This window comes from Oncorhynchus mykiss, chromosome 8 (genome assembly GCF_013265735.2).
Source record: "Oncorhynchus mykiss isolate Arlee chromosome 8, USDA_OmykA_1.1, whole genome shotgun sequence".
Lineage (NCBI taxonomy): Eukaryota > Metazoa > Chordata > Actinopteri > Salmoniformes > Salmonidae > Oncorhynchus > Oncorhynchus mykiss.
Genome location: NC_048572.1, coordinates 31,689,024 through 31,711,427, shown reverse-complemented (window position 1 = coordinate 31,711,427; position 22,404 = coordinate 31,689,024). Strand labels below are relative to the sequence as shown.

Below are 22,404 nucleotides of genomic sequence, written 5' to 3'. Positions count from 1 at the left end.
CAGCGCAAACTGGCTCTAACCAGAGTAGAAAGAGGAGTGGGAGGCCCCGGTGCAAAACTGAGCAAGAGGACAAGTACATCAGAGTGTCTAGTTTGAGAAACAGACGCTTCACAAGTCCTCAACTGGCAGCTTCATTAAATAGTACCTGCAAAACACCAATTTCAACGTCAACAGTGAAGAGGCGACTCTTGGATGCTGGCCTACACTATCATTCCAGCTTCTGTGTTATCTGAGAAAATGGCTGTGTTACTTTCACTCCATGTTACTTTCGTCCCAGCTCTCCCCTTTTTTTGAAGAGTGAAGGACCTGACTCACTCCATCAGACTGCTATTTCTATCCAAAGCTAATTGTTTTCTAGCAGAGGATTGCCGATTGGAGTTAGGCCTACTTTAGGGAGTCCTTCTGCACCAACCGGACGGGCCATGCATCAGAGCCACTCTGCGGACCACGAGACCACTTTCTGTGGCGTCATCAATGATTGGACATCGTCAAAAACAGGTATGTGCATGCCTAATCTATTTAGATAACTTAAAAGTAGGCCTACACCACAGAGTTTCTCAACACAGAGGTGCAAAATCACGAGGCTTCCCGGAAACACCAAACAAACCAGGCCCGGGATTTGGGGTTTGAGAAGTCAATGAGAGAAGCGAAGAATAACTTGTTAGTTGTTAATTTTCTCGAAATCTAAAGACACAACCTAGATTCAAGCCAATGTCTTAGGTCATTGCACCAGTTATTATCTAACCTCATTAAAGTGACAGACTGACACATTTTAATTTTTGTAAATAATTACTTTATATTGACCTTATACCGCACCTTTGAGTTGACAGGATGCACAGTTCGGCGCGAGACAGCCGTTAGACCCTATAACGTGTTTCTACGCATAGCTAGCCAACGTCTTCTTCTTCGATGGGGTTTAACAGCGGTTGGCATCCAATGTTAATGGTGCATTACCGCCACCAGCTGGACGGGGTATTGAATAATAAACAAACAAAAAAAAAACATTTTGGGAAAGGGGGAAAACGACATAATAGAAAATAAAACTAAGAAAACACATCACACTTATTCAATCACAGTCCACTCCAAAATACATCCCTACACAGGCTCCGGGGCCTGTGATGTGGGGGTGGGGGGTACAGTCCCTGACAGGATTTCTTGCACGGCCTCGGCTGTGAAGTCTCGGAGACCCAAAACATTCAGTGGCATTCACAATGATTACAATTTTCTTAGACTTCTTCTCCGCTTTTGATGTACAGTTTATGACCATTGCAATAAATAATCAAAGTCCACCTTTTTAACATGTAGCATTTTGCTATCCATCGGTTGATGAGGAACCTTCGCTGGTTATGGTGGCACTACTACCATTGCTTATTCGCCGCCACTCGTTCCTTGAAATTTTTGCACCGCCTCCAGATAGGAGACATGTTGGACAGTCCTTACCCTTGCCTCCTCATTCTCCTTCACCCTTCACTCCTTCACAGGGCACTCCAAGAATTCAGGCGCATGTTCACCTCCAAGGTCGGAGCATTTCACTTCATCTGGCATACGATATTCTTCCCTTCTGCACACACTTGACACAATATTTTATGTTTATGATAATGAAGGGGCTTGTGCACAAAAGCTCTTACAGGGTATCTCATTCATCCTAAATGTTATATGAGAAGGGAGAGACTCTTCATCAAAGAACAGTAAGCATGGATGAAGTTAATTTATTTTCTCCATCCACCATACAGGTCAGTCGACATGCACCAACCACTCCATTGATGTCTTCAGTTATGTCCTCTGCCTATATTTCTTGCGCCGCCCCAGAAATGACCCCCTTGATAGGCGCCCTGCTACAAAAATCCATGCATGAAACATTCCACTCCGATTTCTTTTTTTGAGTCTTAAAACACACTTCTGCTCCGCATGCACACAAAAAAAAAATCAAAATAAGACCAATTCTTATGACTCTAATTGACTCCACACTTTCCTCCAACACATTCTAGATTTTCCTGGAGACGTTAAGTAGATTTCCCAAGTAGCATTGATCCAAAACCGAGTCTCGTGTTTTTCCTATTTTCAAACAGCTTTACTTCTGTTCTGTTCTTCCCTTTTTCTTCACCACTCTGACCCATTCACTCTCACTTTCTGTACTAGTAGCTGCACTTGACTCACTAGCAGTTTCCAAAAAGACCCCAGCCAACAACACCATGACATCGCCTACAAGTGTGATCACCTACCTTTGGTTCAATTATTTCAATAACATTTCATGTGGGCTTTTTCTGTGAGCTCACAGAAGCTTGGTGATTATCGAAGCCGGGAGAGTGTTGTAAAGATTTTTCAAATACTGTGAGGAACTATTATCATTCGCAATGGATGTAAAAAAAAAAAAAAAATAGCTGAAATTTGCTGACTTGAGGTGTGAGGTGAATAAAAAAATGACTGAGAAACTCATCTTGTAAGTGTTGGAGGTGGTGGGTTAAGACAATCTGAAATCAGTCCTTTCTAAATGGGCACTTTCCTACTTTTGCATGCAGCAGGAAAGGTACTTCTAGAATTGCTCAGGTGCGCGTTATCAGGACAGAGAAACCAGACACATGCTAAATTGTTCGCATAGAGCCCTCCCAAAAAAAGTGAAAGAAAAAAAATTGACAAAACTCGTAAATGATGGTGATAAAATAAACAAAAACTTGCTTCTCACAAGTGCACAGGTTGTGAACTCTGCACACAACTTTTCCCCTCAGAGATGAGAACGGTAAATTACTGTAATTATTACAAGCATTACATTGTCATAACCAGTGTCGCCTTCACTAATGGCTGATCCCCTGGCAGTTATCCCACTCTTCGAGGGTGTCTTAGAGGGAGTGAGATATGCATAAAACACATTTCCATTTCAAACCTAACACTTGTACAGTGTTACCCACTTGTGCATACAGGGAAACAGGACTAAATATGCACCCCCGAATTATCATTATTATTATTAACATACAGTGTATTCGGAAAGTATTCAGACCCCTTGACTTTTTCCCAATTTTGTTACTTTACAGCCTTATTCTGAAATTAATTCAATTGTTATTTTCCATCATAAATCTACGCACAGTACACCATAATGACAAAAATATTATTTAAAAACCCTTTACTCAATACTTTGTTGAAACACCTTTCATGGCGTTACAGACTTGAGTCCTCTTGAAGTATGATGCTACAAGCTTGGCACAGCTGTATCTGGGGAGTTTCTCCCATTCTTTTCTGCAGATCCTCTCAATCTCTGTCAGGTTGGATGGGGAGCATCGCTGCACAGCTATTTTCAGGTCTCTCCAGAAACGTTTGATCAGGTTCAAGTCTGGGTTTTAGCTGGGCCACTCAAGGACAATCAGAGATTTGTCCCGAAGTCACTTCTGCTTTCTTGGCTGTGTGCGTAGGGTCGTTGTCCTGTTGGAAGGTGAACTTTCGTCCCAGTCTGAGGTCTTTAGCTCTCTGGAACAGGTTTCATCAAGGATCTCTCTGTACTTTGCTCCGTTCATCTTTCACAGAATCCTGACTAGTCTCCCAGTCCCTGCCTCTGAAAAACATCCCACATCATGATGCTGTCTCCACCGTGCTTCACCGTAGAGATGGTGCCAGGATTCCTCCAGACGTGACCCTTGGAATTCAGGCCAAAGAGTTCTTTGGTTTCATCTTAGTTTCATTAGACCAGAGAATCTTTTTACTCATGGTCTTAGAGTCCTTTAGGTGTCTGTTGGCAAACTCCAAGCAGGCTGTCATGTGCCTTTTACTGAGGAGTGGCTCCCGTCTGGCCACTCTGCCATAAAGGCCTGATTGGTCAAGTGCTGCAGAGATGGTTGTCCTTCTGGAAGGTTCTCCCATCTCCACAGAGGAACTTTGGAGCTCTGTCAGAGTGGTTATCGAGGCCCTTCTCACCTCGGCATACACATCACAGACAAACAAACTGAAATGGTCCACTCACACAGACAGTGTGGTGAGGAAGGTGCAACAGCGGTCTCTTCAATCTCAGGAGGCTGAAGAAATTTGGCTTGTCACCTAAAACATTCACAAGCTTTTACAGATGCACAATCGAGAGTATCCTGTTGGTCTGTATCACAGCCTGGTACAGCAACTGCACCGCCCTCAACCGCAAGGCTCTCCAGAGGGTGGTGCGGTCTGCACAACGCATCACAGGGGGAAAACTACCTGCCCTCCATGACACCTACAGCACCCAATGTCACAGGAAGGCCAAAAAGATCATCAAGGACGTCAACCACCCGAGCCACTGCCTGTTCACACCGCTACCATCCAGAATGCGAGGTCAGTACAGGTGCATCAAAGCTGGGACCGAGAGACTGAAAAACAGCTTCTATCTCAAGGCCATCAGACTGCTAAACAGCAATCACTAACTCAGAGAGGCTGCTGCCTACAATGAGACTCAATCACTGGCCACTTTAATAAATGGATCACTAGTCACTTTATAGAATGCACTCTAAATAATTCAACTTAAATAATGTTTACATGTCTTACATTACTCATATCACTTATATTACTAACTGGTGTTCAACCTTCCCAAGTTCTCCCATGTCACCTGCTCCTCCGCAAGCTCCACTGGCTTCCAGTCGAAGCTCGCATCCACTGCAAGACCTTGGAACTTAACTACGGAGCAGCAAGAGGAACTGCCCTTCCCTACTTTCAGGCTATGCTCAAACCCTACACTCCACCCCGCACACTCCATTCTGCCACCTCTCTTGGCCCTCCCAACCCTATGGGAGTGCAGCTCCCTTATGGCCCAGTCCATGCTTTTCTCTGTCCTGGCACCCCAATGGCTTCCCCCTGAAGCTAGGACAGCAGAGTCCCTGCCCATCTTCCGAAAACATCTGAAACCCTACCTCTTCATAGAGTATCTCAAATATCCCCCCCCGTATAGTTTTGACTTTGCTGATACTGTAGCTACTTCATTGAGGAAAAATGCATGCGCTATGACTGTGATACATGCATGTGGTTGTCTCACCTCGCTATCTTAAGTTGAATGCACTCAACTGTAAGTTGCTCTCGATAAGAGCATCTACTAAATGACTAGAATGTTTTAAAAAATATGTTGGTTTAAAATAATATTCTTATCCATTTTTTTCTGAGTGTGGAATATAAGTGTTTGTATTATATGTTGTATTATCTATTTATACAGTCTTTTTTGCTAATCTTTATCAATAGTGCCAATAATGATGGACCTGACTCTATTTCATTTTTTAAAAAGTATAAGGCTCTCTCTCATGTTAGAGTTGACCGTTTTTATCAAAATGAATGGCACACCCAGCCAAATGCTGTTTCTCACTGTTTGTCATCATACCATCATTAGCTGAACCAAGCCGAGGGGGAGAGGATGAGGTTGAAGAGAGAGAGAGGAACAAGCTGGCTGCTGCCAAGTGTCTCAACAGCAGGAGAAAACTGACTGACCAAGTACAAGGAGTAAGTATTCGAAGAATGACCACACCCAGTGGTCCGACCTTCAGTCAGACTTTTTATGTATAGGCCTATATACGTTAGGTCGCTGGCATGGTTATGGACTATTATGTTGCCTGTCCTATAAGGAGACTGAGCTGGAGAGAGAACAGGCCAACCTGCAGACCCAGGTCGAGAGGCTCCAGAAGGAGATAGAGAAGCTGGTGTCCCACACCCCTGTGTGTCTACAGGGCTGTGACAGCCAGCCTCAGGCCCAGCCACTGCCCCCTTTCGCCCTGACCATCCACCCCATGGACAACTCCACCATTGCCCATCCCCTAGGCCCCCCTCACGCGGTCAAACAAGAGCCCCAGGAGGAGATGCTTTTCTCCCTTCACTACCATTAATAATTCGCCATCAGTCCCACCTATCACCATGTTGAACAGTACTGTCCCAGTGTTGAGGCTCTTCCACGGACCTCCTCTCCAAGCATCTCCATGGTAGTGACATTACACTTGAGGATGGACCATTGGGACCACTCTTCCCCCTACAGCTTGTTGACTCTGTAAGGCCATTCTTTACAGCAAAGTGGACACATTAAATGTACAGCACTATACTGTACCTTAATCACTATAGCAGACCAGATACTAATCTTTAAAATACTTGAACTGAAACTGGTTTGGTCTGCCTGGTACAATTGAACTAATGAAATAGTCCCAAAAGTACAAACTCCAAGCAAAATTAAGCACAGACTGGGCTATATTTTCTTGTCAAGTATTTTGAATGTATTTGACATACGTTTTTCACCCAGCTCAGTAGAGTATTCTTCCCTTGTATTAGGAAGATAAAGAAATAGATCAACTGGATTTGACCTATTCACCAAAAATGAACAACACAGTTCCTTTCCAAGTTTGTCTCTTTCAATACAACAATCTTATCAATTTCTTTACTGACAGTCGATGACCAGTAGTTTGGTTTGCTAGACAGTAGATGGGGCTACAAGACATTGTATGGGCACTACTCCTTCATAAAGCACTACTGTTATTCAACGATCGCAAATACTTATTAACTATCAGTTCTGTATTTCATTATTACATTCCTGTGTCATTTATCAAAGGCATTTGATGTATTTTAAGTAAGGGGTTATCACTTGATTCATGGCGATGCTGACTATTTTTCTACGTTCCAATGCAATATGAAAACATTGCAACATTACTGACTATCCATCAGAGACAAGTGTAAAAGCAATACTGTCATCAACAATGATTTGCTATGTTGAGCAATATATTTATCTCATATTGTGTGTTATCAATTCTTGATTGTTTTCATTAGGTTTCAATTTAGTATTCGAGGCAATACAATATATTCATAGGAAGAGTATTTATTATTCAAGGCAATAGAATATATTCATAGGAAGAGTCTTTTTTTGGTGTAGTTTGCTGTGAGAAACAGATTTTGAAATATGAATTTATGAAATGTGATTTTGATAGTATGATCATGATATATAATGCTGTGTTACAATTCGGTGTGTTAGCAACCTGTTTTCATGGAATAAACTGAAATACCCTTGTTTGGCTGTGGGTGGTGCTTGATGCAAAATGTTACTGTACTATTAGTAGTCAGGTTCCCTGACTCCATGTCTCCACACTTTTGGTACCCTTCCACAGATCTGTGCAATGACACAATCCTTTCTCTGAGCTCTACAGACAATTCCTCCAACCTCATGGCTTGGTTTTTGCTCTGACATGCACTGTCAACTGTGGGACCTTATATAGACAGGTGTGTACCTTTCAAATAATGTCCAATCAATTACATTTACCACAGGTGGACTCCAATCAAGTTGTAGAAACACCTCAAGGATGATCAATGGAAACAGAATGCACTTGAGTTCAGTTTCGAGTCTCATAGCAAAGGGTCTGAATAGTTATGTAAATAAGCTATTTCTGTTTTTTATTAAATCAGAAGATGTCAGATCTAATAATTCAATTTTAACTTTAGCCTGTAGTGTTGATCTCTAGCCCTGTGTACTGATGCAAATCAATATCACACATATCACTGTCTATAAATTATGGTGCGCCCTTCCCCTCTTCTTGGTGTCATGATATTCGTCACATACTTTCAGTTTATCTTGCATTTCCCAGACACATTATAGCAATCTTTTCTCAGCTTTGAGCTTTTTTCTCTCCATCCTTGCAAAGGTACAGTGTACCACTGTTGTTGCATAACATTTTATGAAAACTGATGAAATCAACCGTACTTTCTCAGCAATCTGTAGATCCCCTGAGCTGGTTACTAAGCAACAGAAGTTGTGTTTTTTTTGTTGTTGTCAAGCGCACCAAGATGAGTTGGGAATGCCTTGGTTCTCAATTTGTCTTAACCTTACCATTGGAAGAATCAGGACAGTCAAGATAACAGTGAGTAGGGCATAGGTGGCCTACATGCACTACCTAGAAGGATTCCTTCTTCTGTCCCTAACTTCTCATTAGGCTAAAGGAAGGGAAGGGAGTTTGGTTTGCATGGTAAATTCCTTCTCTATTCCTCACACATATCATACTAATCTCAGTGTGTTGATGGTGTGTGTTGAAGGAGGAGAAGACCCCATGAAGACCAGCAGACCTCAGGAAGACCCGTGTAGACTCCTGCGGACCCCAACGAAGACTAGCCGTCACTAAGTTGTCAGCTACGGAGATCCAAATAAAGAATAAACAGGATTATAATTTGCAGTGGTCTGAAAGTCTCATGCTGTTAGGCTAAGGAAATGAGGCTAAGGACGGACAAGAAAGAGGAAGAGCCCAATCGGAAGTATACGTCTGACTTTTCACCTCTTTACCTCTTCTATCTCCCAATTTCTCCTCTTTTCAGTCATCTCTCCTCATATCTACATCTCTCCGCTCTAGTAACCCCTCCTTTCCTCACCTTTCCACCAATCTTCTCACCCGTCATTTTAATCTCATCAACTGTGCTCTCTTCACCTCCCCTCTCATCCTCCCTTTATCTCCCCTGTCCTCCTCTTTTCCTCCCCTCTGCTCTTATCCTCGTTTCATCTACTCACGACAGGATGAGAGGGGCCTTTGTCTCTGAGGACCATTGGGTCTTTTGTGGCATCACTCAGAGGCAGACTTAGACACATCTTCCTGATGCTGCGTGAGGTAAGTACTGTCCTGACTCTTGTCACTGTTTAGTGTTAGCAGTACAGTCACAGAATCCACAAACCTGAACAGCAGGAAATATTGCAGATTGTACCTTAAATATCTGATGGACATTGTTGTCTCTGGTGACTCAGTAGTTTGAGCAGTGATGCTTTCAGAAAAAGAGTGCAAGTTAGAGAGGGAAGTTAAATGCCCTGCATGCACTCCGGGGTCTTATGTGTTTGACATGACCTTGTATTAAGTACTCATGATGGCTGTGTTTACAAATGTACAGAGGGGACAAAGGTTTGGTATGCTGAAGGTTTTTAGGCGCATACAGCCAATCTATTCTGGAGCGAAGTGGCAGAGAAACATGAGGACAATGATCCCATGGAAGTCTCTCTCAGCAGAAAAGTGATTTAATGCATTGTTTTTGTTTTTGTTTTCAACGCCAATTCCAATCCTCCTCCCTTTCATGTTGATGAAATGGTCTCCCACTCTGTCATATATAATACACTTTTTTGTTGTCCAAGGCTACCTGGCTAACATGCTTGATCGCTAGCCTAACTTCCTTTCATGGGCAACGTTAGCTAGTTAACATTAGCCTTCTACATCTAGCTACATATTGATCTGCTATCCTCTCAGGCCAGGGGCACAATGTTTGAATTAATGGTTGGATCAGAATCATCAATATAATCACTGGCCAGTATGGAGAATGTCCAAATCTCTATTTCCATCCATGGCTAATTTAGGAAAGGGCCAATTTTAGCTAGCTAGCTAGCCACCGGAGGACAAAAACATTGATGCTTGGCTGCCATTTGACAAATAAAAATAATCTCACTCTTTTGTCCACAATAATCTCATCATGTAGGCTGTACCCCCACTGTATCTGTGAGCTGTTGGCTAGAGTGCACGTGCCAATAACAGAGTGGGCACACTCCCTATATAACGCACATTGTTTTGTGAGAAAACCATCAGTAGAGTTGAAACCTGATTGAAACCCATTTAACTTGTATTTTCTATTCGGTACATGGGAATTTAACCCCTTTCTTTCTCCCAATTTAAATGATGATCTTGTCTCATTGCTGCAACTCCCCAACTGACTCAGGAGAGGCAAAGGTCAAGTCATGCATCCTCCAAAACATAACCTGCCAAACCATGCTCCTTAACACCAGCCAACTTAACCCAGAAGCCAGCTGCACCAATGTGTCAGAGGAAACACAGTTCAGCTGCGGCAGGCACCTGGCCCGCCACAAGGAGTCGCTAGAGCACAATGAGCCAAATAAAGCCCCCCCAGCCAAACGCTCCCCTAACCCTGATGATGCTGGGCCAATTGTGCACTGCCCTATGGGACTCCCGGTCACGGCCGGTTGTGACACAGCCTGGGATTAAATTCAGGTCTGTAGTGACGTCTCAAGCACTGCGATGCAGTGCCTTAGACCGCTGCGCCACTCAGGAGGCCTTCGCAAAATGCCTTTTATGTGCATTACGTCATCACGAACAGCCTTTCATCCGCAACCAGTCAATTTGATGGAAAAGTATGTCTGGTGGGAAAATGCGCATTTTGTTTTATGCAGATTTTAAAATACTCACATGAAGATCTGTCTCCAATTGGATGGAAACCTAGCTACTGCTTGTAACTTGCAGATGCACAATTGTTACCACAGAAAATTATTTTACCGGTTTACTGGGGCTATACAGTATGTACCACAATCAAGTTATATTTATTCTTCTTGACTCTTACTTGTATAAAAGATTAGGAAAAAAACCTTGTCAGTTCCTTCAGGTATCTCCCTCTTACATACTTACAGTAGATACCTCTGTTAGTTGGAAGCATTATGATAAGTGAGCTCCTCTTTATGGAAGTGAGTTTCTGAGTTAGTCTGTGTACTCTGCTTCAGGCCGGATGGATGTTCTTGCTGTTGATTAGGTACCAAACAGAGCAGTCTATTGAGCTAATACCCTCTCTGTCTGGAGCTCCAATATGCCACACGGCCACTGACGATTAAAACACCTCTCACATGGCATTCATGGGGCTGAACACCACAACGCTCCACAGTGCCTCTGAGGCTAAAGGGTAAAACTCTACCCAATCTCGGTGTCTCTGTTAATAAGAGGAAGAGAGCGAAACCCCACTTTGCTGTCGGAAAAGTTGATCAGTAGCTCAGCTGTAACACTGTGATATGCTTTTCACACGACTAAGCTGAGCCGAACTAAGCTGAGCCAAGGTAAGGTGAAAATCAAATATCCAAACCAGTGCAATGTGGTTCGGGTCGGCATGATAGTATGAAAATGATGAGGGGTCACAGAGTGACGTGGACCCCAAGATATTCAGAACTCCATCTGTGATGTGAGTCAAATAAGAGCGGTTTGGCTTCAGGTAGAGAACAATGTAGGGGATTCTCACTGTATGGGAGCTCCAGGGTGTACTAAACAGTACTGTTATACTCAATGTTGATGTCTCTTTCCTTCTCTGCTTTTCTCTCTCACTCACACTCACACAGACACACACACACACATACACACACACACTCCCTCTCTCTCTCTTTCACTGTTTTATTTCTCCCATCTCTCCCATTACCCTTTTTTTTCCTCAGGCTCTGTTTTCTGTGTGGAAGAAAGATTCAGACAGAAGACTGACATGGTTTTAAATACTCGTACCCTTTCATTAACATTTCTCTATTGTTGAATATTTTCTATCAAATATACTGAACAAAGAAATTAAACACTGGTAAAACATTGATTAGACGTCTCTCTCTGTGAGTACACAGCCTGTCATTAAATACCGCCGCGTCAATATTCATCAAAGCCTTAGGTAGAGCAATCATATTTCAAGACAGCTTCTCCCTTGTTGTGGATACATTGATGCCCCCTTTACTCAGTAGTTATTTTGGTGAGCTTCCATTCAGTAATAAAAAGAGAATGCATTTCCTGCCGTGTGCCTTGTGTCCCCTGGTGATGATGTCAGACGGTTCCATACTGATGGACTATCAGGGGACCATCCTGCCAACTGTGCCAGGTGAGGAAGAGGAATCAACATATCAACCAGAACTAGTATGAATTCCTTCCACTAATAAGTAAACGTATAGAAGAAGTCTTTATGATATAGATAAAGGGAGTATGGGCCTGTGTGTCACTAAAGTCATAATGCTCCCTTTACATACTGTAGACACTTGGCAAACAATATGTGTCATTGTTTTCTGTTTTGTTTACCAATATGGGTGGCATAGGTACAGAAGATACAGTCCACGGTGTGGTGATAATATTGATGGCTTGCAGTGATGGGAGGAAGTTAAATCACAGAAGACACGTGCACAGCATGCTGCTTTTTAATGAGGAGGAGAGTGTGTACTCTGGCTGTGCATCAGGGTCAACACAGCAACTGTCATAGTCATCTCCATACTGGACTGCTCCTACTCCTGGAAGCACATTTCTACCCCTTAAGCTAACATTTTTGTACGTTTGTTCAGGTTTGTTGAACCTAACCATGTATACACCTATACTTACATGTATATTAATCAGATACGCTAGTGTAGTTTGCAGCCTTTTTTCTATCTATAACCACCCTCTTGTGGCGGGCACGGCAAGTATTTTAGACGGAGTCACTGTAGAACATGCTGGACTAGACTGGAGTTTCTAATGTCGGGTTATGAGTGTATTGTCATTATTTCTGTAAGATATGTTCTTGCTCATAGGAATGGATGAGATTGGGCTAAAGACACCTGCATGTCCCGGATGTAGAATTGTCTCAGACACAACCCTGTGATGTTTTTACCCTTCTCATCTCAGTGATCAGCTCCCTGTTTCGCAATATCAAGTCAAACCTTCATCAAAACGATGGGCTAGTGTCTGTAAATCAATCGGCTAGGTTTATATGGACTGACAACAAGTCTCTCTGATCCTTGTATGCCGTAGGAGGGTTAAGTGTGTGACACCACGCGCGGTAGAGTTAATGAGACCGTGAAGTGAAGTGAGTGGGACGCACCCTGTCCACCTCCTTATCGAATGGCAATCTGATGAGCCCTGCAGCCGTCGCTCCTACAGTAACAGACTGAACTGGATTCATCTGACCGCAGTGACAGTCAATAGACTTTCTGCTGGGGAGAGACAGAGAGAGCGAGGGGGGGGGGTTGAGACAGAGAAGGGCGAAGAGAGAGAGAAGATGAAGGGGGAGAGAGAGGGATCAGATGGCAGGGGGGGGCGGGAGGTAGGGAGGGAAAGTGAGAGATAAAGAGAGAACAGGAGGTAGAGGAGGTGACCGACATAATATAATCAAGAATGAACAATTATTTTTGTTAAATAACCTGAGAAGTCATTATTACCAACCTTTTGAAAATGTCAAGAGTAGTCAGATAACAGAAAGTGTTCACAACACTCTACCTGGTTATCAGTCTAAACATGCAGTGATGAAGTAACGTACAGGATAAAGACATTATTTTGTCAGCTTGGGTGACTTTACCATATTGCGTGTAATGACACATACAGATTCTTCATGGGCAATTACCTATGAATCACATATGATATACAGTATAGTGTACTCTACTAAACATTACAGTCAAAATGACTGTGGGCAAAAACCTGATTTCTTATACAGTGGCAAGAAAAAGTATGTGAACCACTTGGAATTAGCTGGATTTCTGCATACATTGGTCATAAAAATGTGATCTTCATCTAAGTCACAACAATAAACCATCTGCTTAATCTAATAACACACAAACAATTATACATTTTCATGTTCTTATTGAACACACCGTGTAAACATTCGCAGTGTAGTGTGGGAAAAGTATGTGAACCCTTGGGTTTGATAACTGGTTGACCCTCCTTTGGCAGCTATAACCTTAACCAAACGTTTCCTGTAGTTGCGGATCAGACCTACACAACGGTCAGGGGGAATTGTGGACCATTCCTCTTAACAAAACTCAGTTCAGCAATATTCTTGGGATGTCTGGTGTGAACTGCTCTCGAGGTCATGCCACAGCATCTCAATTGGGTTGAGGTCAGGACTCTGACTGGGCCACTCCAGAAGGCGTATTTTCTTATGTTGAAGCCAATCTGTTGTTGATTTACTACTGTGTTTCGGGTCGTTGTCCTGTTGCGTCACCCAACCTCTGTTGAGGATCAATTGGCGGACAGACAGCCTAACATTCTCCTGCAAAATGCCTTGATGAACTTGGGAATTCATTTTTCAGTCAATGATAGAGAGCTGTCCAGCACCAAACCATGATGCTCCCTCCACCATACTTTAAAGTTGGGATGAGGTTTTGATGTTGGTGTGCTGTGCCTTTTTTTCTCCACACATATTGCTTTGTGTTCCTTCCTTCCAAACAACTCAACTTTAGTTTCAACTGTCCGTGGAACATCCAGGTGCTCTTTTGCGAACTTCAGCCGTGCAGAAATGTTTTTTTTAGGACAGCAGTGGCTTCTTCCGTGGTGTTCTCCCATGAACACCATTCTTGTTAGGTGTTTTACGTATCATAGACTCGTCAACAGAGATGTTAGCATGTTCCAGAGATTTCTGTAAGTCTTTAGCTGACACTAGGATTCTTCTTAACCTCAGAGAATTCTGCACTGTGCTCTTGCAGTCATCTTTACAGGACGGCCACACCTAGGGAGAGTAGCAGCAGTGCTAAACTTTCTCCATTTATAGACCATTTGTCTTACTGATGAACATCAAGGCTTTTAGAGATACTTTTGTAACCATTTCCAGCTTAATGCAAGTCAGCAATTCTTAATCTTAGGTCTTCTGAGATCTATTTTGTTTGAGGCATGGTTCACATCAGGCAATGCTTCATGTGATAGCAAACTCACATTTTGTGAGTGTCATTGATTGGATGCCAGGTTAGCCAAAGGGTTCACATACTTTTCCCAACCTACACTGTGAATGTTCAAATTATGTATTCAATATAGACAAGAAAAATACAATAATTTGTGTGTTATTAGTTTAAGCACACTGGGTTTGTCTATTGTTGTGAAAGATCAGATCACATTTTTTGGACCTATTTATGCAGAAATCCAGGTAATTCCAAACGGTTCACATAGTTGCACTGTCACGGACGTCCTCCTGTTCATCTGAACAGGAGAGGCGAGAAGGATCGGATGACCAAAATGTGGCGTGGTATGTGTTCATCATGAATTTTAATAAAGAAAACACTGAACACTGAAACACTATACAAAAACAAAAAACGAAATAACGACCGTGAAGCTAATGAGAACTGTGCTGACACAAGCAATCAACATAGACAACCACCCACAAACAAACAGTGAAACCCAGGCTACCTAAGTATGATTCTCAATCAGAGACAACTAATGACACCTGCCTCTGATTGAGAACCATACTAGGCCGAAACATACAAATCCCCAAATCATAGAAAAACAAACACTGCCCAGACTGCCCACCCCAACTCACCCCCTGACCATACTAAATAAATACAAAACAAAGGAAATAAAGGTCAGAACGTGACATGCACTCTATATACAAACATGGTGATTACTAAGAGAACACAAAATATCCGTCTACAAATACATATTTCCACCCATATGAAGACACAGATATTTAGATTTTTCTCTCTAATTTAACAGTCAATCAGACAATTGCATCTAAACGATGAAAGACACAGCAAACACACTGTACATAGCTTATGATATTAAGAAGTATGGAAGGGCCTCCTGAGTGGTGCAGTGGTCTAAGGCACTGCATCGCAGTGCTAGCTGTGCCACTAGAGATCCTGGTTTGAGTCCAGGCTCTGTCGCAGTTGGCCATTACCGGGAGACCCATGGGGCTCCGCACAATTGGTACAGCGTTGTCCGGGTTAGGGGAGGGTTTGGCCGGCAGTAATGTTCTTGTCCCATCACGCTCTAGCGACTCCTGTGGCAGACCGGGCGCAATGAGTAGTAAGTGGACTTTTAAGTAGCACTTTATATTAACTCCACATAATAAAGCATTTATAATGGATCACTTTATAGTTTATTCATCACGTATTAGTATAGGTCCTTCTAAACCATTTACTAATCGTTAAGTCTTTTTTTTGTGGCCTCATCTAAAGTTGTGATCTATTTATACTTTGTAAATACTTTATAAATGTTTTGAGTGACCGGTGCATTTCTCACAAAAAGATGGACATGCCATTGGACAAAATAGCCTAGAACATATGAATGTTAAAATAGTAATCACACAACACAGGACATTAAAGGAAATGTAATGAACTTCCTGCTTTCTCTCTGTTACCGCACTGCAAGTGGTACCGGAGCGCCAAGATCTAGGTCCAATGGGCTTCAAAACAGCTTCTAACCCCAAGCAATAGAACTCCGGAAACATCTAATCAAATGGCTACCCCCCCCTTTACACCTCAGTTACTCTCTGTTATTATCTAGTCACTTTAATAATTCTACCTACATATACATATTACTTCAAATACCTCGACTAACCGGTGCCCCCCGCACATTGATTCTGAACCGGTACCGCCTGCATATAGTCTCGCTATTGTTATTTTACTGCTGCTTTATAATTACTTGTTACTTTCTTCGTAATTGTATTTGTTAAACTGCATTGTTGGTTAGGGAGTTGTAAGTAAGCATTTCACTGTAGTATTTGGTGCATGTGAGGAAGGATTTGAGGAAGCGTTCTATTGTGAATGTTTTGCTAATGTTGTCAATCTCGTGAACTAATCATAAAATAGGGATATGTAGCCTACAGGCAACAGCTGGCTGGACTGGACAGTTTTTCTCTAGTGGATTTTAACTCCTTCATTACTACTGATGAATAGGCTATGTAGGCTAATAGGCTAATAGGCTTTGCAGTCAGAAATGTTATTAGCTTTAAATGCATCCAGCGCTTTAGTCATTTAACATCAGACTATTGGCTGAGCGTTTCCTTTTCCGAGGGTGGATAGTTCGCAAACCGGAACTCTGCTGATCTAAGGAGTGACTGCAATCCACAATTTGGTTTTGGAAAGTCACTGGACTAAAAACATAATTTTACTCAGCCTAGAGTGTGTCTGAAGTTACACATCACACAATTACAATGGTGTGACTGTTTTGGAATAAAATGTTCAATATATTTTCTTAAACAACCTCTGTATTGGGCGCTTATTGTTTAACCATTGATATGTTCTAGGGGCAGTGGTGACCCGTCATTCAGGGCACCTGGGGCAGAGCCACCTGTTTTGAGCCCCACCTGTTTAGCTTGAAAAGATAAACACTCAACATCGGCCATGCTGTCAATCCCGCATGATTTACGCTGCGTTCAGAACAACTGGAAACTCAGAACTGGTAAATCTCAGACTTCAGTGAGTTCAACACAACTGGGAACTCTGAATAAACGGACTGGGAAAATATCATCATTGAATATTGTAAAAGCATTTCATTGTATGCCCCCTTTATTTATCATATGGTTTTGACTTGATGTACAGGGAGAATACTGTAAGAACGGCCATGTTCTGAATTCTGTCGCTATACAAATAGTTATACTGACTACGTCAGTCTTAGCTCATTAATGTATTAATCGAAATTACGGATTGCCTCTTATCCTCTCGGCGTCCCCTTATGCCATAGTTTGTACATCTCATTTGTCAGTAGAAACTACATTTGTTTAACCTGTCTACGATACTGGTTCCCAATTTGGGATCAACCCTCCCACGTTCAGCTGAAACGGTGGCGCATGGAACGTAAAAATATTCTTAAAAATATTTAACCTCCACACATTAACAAGTCCAATAGCTCAAATGAAAGATAAACACCTTGTTCATCTAGCCAGCAAGTCAGATTTCTAAAATGTTTTACGGCGAAAACATAGCACATATATATGTAAAACCACCACCAGACACAGCTCATTTCAATAGCCAAAACATGCAATCAACAAACGCAGGATTAAAAAATAAATCGCTCACTAACCTTTTGAAAATCTTCATCAGATGACAGTAATATGACATATTACACAGTACATATATTTTTTTTTTTCAATAATATGCCATTTATATCCATAAATGTCCATTTACAGTGAGTTCACCTTCAGAAATTACTCAAAAATGCCCGCAGGAAATCTATGTAGCGCGGCAAGATAACGTAAATAGACATCATAAACTTTGACTAAATATACATGTTCTACATATAGTTAGAAAGATACACTGCTTCTTTATGCAACCGCTGTGTTAGATTTATTTTTAACGTTACAGAAATCGCACACTATTCCATATGCTGAGACAGCGCTCAGTTCCAAGCCACATTTCCACGTAATGTTGGAGTCAACAGAAACACAGATTTAAGCATAAATATTCCCTTACCTTCGATGGTCTTCGTTCAGAATGTTCTGGAAGGCTTCATACTTACCCAATACATCGTTTGGTTTCAAGTCTTGCGTCTTTGTATTAGCTACTGCTAATAACATCAGCTGAAATGCACCCAAAACGTCCTCTGGTCCGGAAAAGTTGCGCATCAAAACTTCAAAATTACACATTATATGTCGACTAAACAGGTCAAACTAAGTGCAGAAGCAAGCTTTATGATGTTTTAGACACGCAAAACAAACTTCAATTCAATCGGCCATCGTCTGCCCTTCTCTTGAGTGCTGGAACAAAGGAATGGCTGGGACCAATTCGCGCCCATACGCACAGCCTATTCTCTCGTGGCACGCACTAATTTCACTCCCATAGGGTCAATTCTCGCGGGATTTGAACGATTCAAAGCTCTAATGAAAGAGGACATCTAGCGGAAGAGATAGAAAGTGTCCCCAGAATCATAACTGGTTGGGAAGGGTGGGGGCCATGACGTCAAAGTTGCTCCAACTTTCATGGCCACAAAAACTAGTTTGGAAGAATGCCTGCCCTGTGAGTTCTGCTATACTTACAGACATAATTCCAACGGTTTTAGAATCTTTAGAGTGTTTTCTATCCAATAATAATTTTTATTTGCATATATTAGCAATTTTTGACAGATTTTTTTTCCAGTTTACTAGGGGTACCCAATCTCTCCAAAGGGGGCGTATGTCTGCCATATCCTTAACAGGTTTTAAGCAAGTTAGCCATATCAGCTATGTTTTTTTAAAAGGTAGTAAATGAGGCTGAATGAACTGTTTCTCTGCCAGACAAAGCTCAGCTGATAGCGAGGTCTAGCGGTGGTAAGGATTCACTCCATGGTGCTGAAAAGAAAGCTCTGCCGTTGGGACAGCTTTATGTAGGCCCTAACAGTTTGTGGGCACCGTTTGTCACCGTTATAGTGCAATTAATGTATTGTTTAGTGTTGTGTTGTGTAGTGTCGTGAAGTGGCTTTGCTGGCATGTATCTAAAAAAGAAAATGGGGAGTTTGACCCTCCAAGATTTACATGCTAAAATCGCCTCTGTCTAGGGGCCGTTTTGAGCATCAGCTCCTGCTGGAATGTCTACCAATGGCCATTCCATCTTTTTGTGAGAAATTACACTTGTCACTTTTATAAAAAATGTATGAAGTGTAAATAGCCAACACTTTAGATGAGACCACAGAAAAATACTTATTAACGTTTAGCAAATGGTTTATAAGGACCTATATTAAGCATCTTAAGAATGATCTTACTTTTACTGTCCTCTGTATGCTTACTACAATCTCATTTAGTGAGCTCTATCATCTCTATCAATAAAGGAAACACACTAAATGCCTATTTTCCCTTAAGAGACTGTTGGATCTTTCCCATTATGTCCCATTGTTTTTGTGCAGACGATCCAATTGAGAAGAGCTGTTTAATTGGATCCGTTGCGTAAAACAGAATAAACAATAAATGGAAGCCCGAAACCAGAGAGGATCTATCCATTTGTATTCAAATGAGATCAGCTGATACAAAATACTAAACAATTGCTTGTTTCCAGTTATTTATTTTTCCTCTCATCTGTGTTGTTCATCAGACAGGCTCCCTGGGGTCTTTATTGGTGTGTGCAGTTCTCCATTAAAAGTGATGTGTGGCACCAGACTGGGACGAGTAATAAATCACAGCCCAGACTTAGAGACAGACAGTGAATAGAGAGAGAGAGAGAGAGAGAGAGAGAGAGGGCAGAGAGAGAGAGAGAGGGCAGAGAGAGAGAGAGGGCAGAGAGAGAGATAGAGAGAGGAGAGAGAGAGAGGGCAGAGAGAGAGAGAGAGGGGGCAGAGAGAGAGAGGGCAGAGAGAGAGAGAGGGCAGAGAGAGGGAGAGAGAGAGGGCAGAGAGAGAAAGAGAGGGCAGAGAGAGAGAGAGGGCAGAGAGAGAGAGAGAGGGCAGAGAGAAATGGGCTATAGAGAGAGAGAGAGAGAGAGAGAGAGAGAGAGAGAGAGATAGGGCAGAGAGAGAGAGTGCAGAGAGAGAGAGAGAGAGAGAGAGGGGGGGGGCAGAGAGAGAGAGAGAGAGAGGGCAGAGAGAGAGAGAGAGAGATGGCAGAGAGAGGGAGAGAGAGAGGGCAGAGAGAGAGAGAGAGGGCAGAGAGAGGGAGAGAGAGAGAGAGCGAGGGGGCAGAGAGAGAGAGAGAGAGAGAGAGAGAGAGAGAGAGAGAGAGAGCAGAGAGAAATGGGCTATAGAGAGAGAGAGAGAGAGAGAGAGAGAGAGATAGAGAGGGGGCAGAGAGAGAGAGAGGGGGCAGAGAGAGAGAGAGAGGGCAGAGAGAGAGAGAGAGAGGGCAGAGAGAGAGAGAGAGAGAGAGGGCAGAGAGAGAGAGAGAGAGGGCAGAGAGAAATGGGTTATAGAGAGAGAGAGAGAGAGAGAGAGAACATTGAGGCAGATCTAGACACAGAGAGAAAGAGAGATATGGGTTATAGGGAGAGAACCTTGAGACAGATCGAGACACGTAGAGAAAGAGAGAAAGAGAGAGAGCAATAGTTAGAAAGATTGAGACAGACAGAGATAGATAGTGACCGAGGTTGTGAAGCGAGATGCTCCGATTGGGTGTGTTCCAAGTTCTTACGTGGCACTCTCAGTCTCAGTGGGTTGGGGGTGGCTGCTTGGTTGGCACCCCTGCAGTTTTTGATAAACTCCGTTTGACGACAGCATTTTATTTACTGGGACATATTGTGTTGCCTGAGAGAATGCTTCAGACTGCTTCAGTCTGCTATGCACTGTCTGACATTAAATCAGCGCGCGACAACTCTAAAACCTCCACACCCTTCAAATCTCAGACGACAGCGTGATTCATTAAGTCAGAGCAACTTTTCTTCACGTCATTAATTAGCCTTCAATTTCATTTTCACATTTAGCTGATTTTGTACAAGTTAGAGTGCGGCACATGAGAGTGCAAGTATGCTGAGTGAGAGTGCTGCATTGAGATTTACAGCCCGGGACACCACTGTATTGCTACATTAGTTACTGTACACCGGGTCTGGGTTCAAAGGGTATTTATTTTCTAAAAAATACTGTGAGTGTTTGCTCAAGCCAGCCTGGAGTGCCAGAAAGGCTAGTTCTGCACCATTGTTCCATGGCCCAGGCAACCTGAATCAAGCACATACTGCATTTGACCCCACTACCTGGATTCAGTCCTATGTAACAACATTTGAAACTGTGTTATTTACATTGGATAAAAGTAGAGACTCAGAGCTAGGAAATTGTATATCATACATTGAAGTTGAGGGACAATGGTAAATCATGGCTAGCGGGAAGGTTCCTGACTTTTTCCATGGCTAAACCAAATAGGCTTGTAATTGAACAATTGTATTCGTAGTCACAGATGGAATACAAGTTTGTTATTAAGGCAGACGAAGGTTCAATGTTCCAGAAGGCATTTCTGGCAACAACAAAAAAACACGCATTTTGATCTAAATAAAATAAAAAATACTTTCAAATGCCTCTCCTGTGAAGGAGTGACGTGCCACATACATACACCTTTGAAAGATTTCAAATGCTATTTGAACCCAGGTTTGTATATGGTATTCGTGCATACTGTGTGGGCATGTAATGTAGATTAGACAAGAATACACAATGTGTGCGCGGCTGCCGCTTTTGATGTTCCGGTTCATCAGTTTAATAAGCTTGGCAGGCCTTAGAGACATGATTGTAAGCCAATGCACACTCAGGTCACCTTATATAAATAGTTATAATGAAGTACTGCAGACCTTTGATGCAGTCCTACTGTGTTATGGGAGACGGCGTGGGATAAGGCCATTGATTATCGGGTCTGACACTCGTGTGGAGGCAGTAATGAAAAGGGGGTTTAATTGAGATAACCCTCGTGCCTTTGAGGGTTGTGTTCATGTAAAAACCCTTCATGATAATCTTTACATTCATGTTGAGCGCACTATTGGACTCGAAGTGAGCCAAGAGGAGGTGCGTGGATCATCCTTTAATCTTTGGATATATGTACGGTGTACGATAACGAATGAAAAGCGTATCTGCTTTGCTTAAAAAACTAAGAACGTCAGAGACGTCAGAAACTTCAGAGACGAAGAAAACCTAGTAGGTAATTACTCGATAACAGCACACTGTTGCTGATCTGAGAGGAGAGGAAGGATATTAGAAGTGAAAGGTGTGTTCACACCATCGGTTCCCATCGGTGTAGGGAGCATGATTGGTCTTGGCAGGGGATGCCATAGACCCTTAGGCCTCTCTATGAACACAGAGCCTTATCCACCACCAGCCAGTTCAGATTGTTATTCATGAGATGTCCTTATTTCAATGTTTTTTTATAAGAAGTGAAAATGTACACAGATGTATTTGCAAATCCAATTTTTGCAGAAAACCACTTCCACGATTACGTTCGCTTGGGAGTAACCAACCTGTCTTTGGTTGAGTGGTTTCATTCACAGAGGAATTTGTTAAATCCTTAGTTCTTTTGGGATTCTGAGACTCCTTTTTTATGTTAATTTCCTAATGATAGTCAATAGGGTAATAAGTGCACTAATAATTGATGTAGGCCAAGGAGACGTTTTTGCCTGCTTATGTATCA

At 42.4% G+C, this 22,404-nt stretch overlaps 1 protein-coding gene across 1 annotated transcript in view; it reads left to right on the top strand.

Annotated features, from left to right (window-relative positions):
* Window positions 1-7,902: 7,902 nt before the first annotated feature.
* LOC110529793 (uncharacterized protein C14orf132) overlaps window positions 7,903-22,404 on the top strand; it is a 45,894-nt gene continuing 31,392 nt past the window's right edge. Inside the window, exon 1 of the mRNA XM_021612327.2 lies at window positions 7,903-8,558. Coding sequence (XP_021468002.1) covers window positions 8,547-8,558 — 12 coding nt within the window. The 5' untranslated portion in view covers window positions 7,903-8,546. The remainder of the gene's footprint in view (window positions 8,559-22,404) is intronic.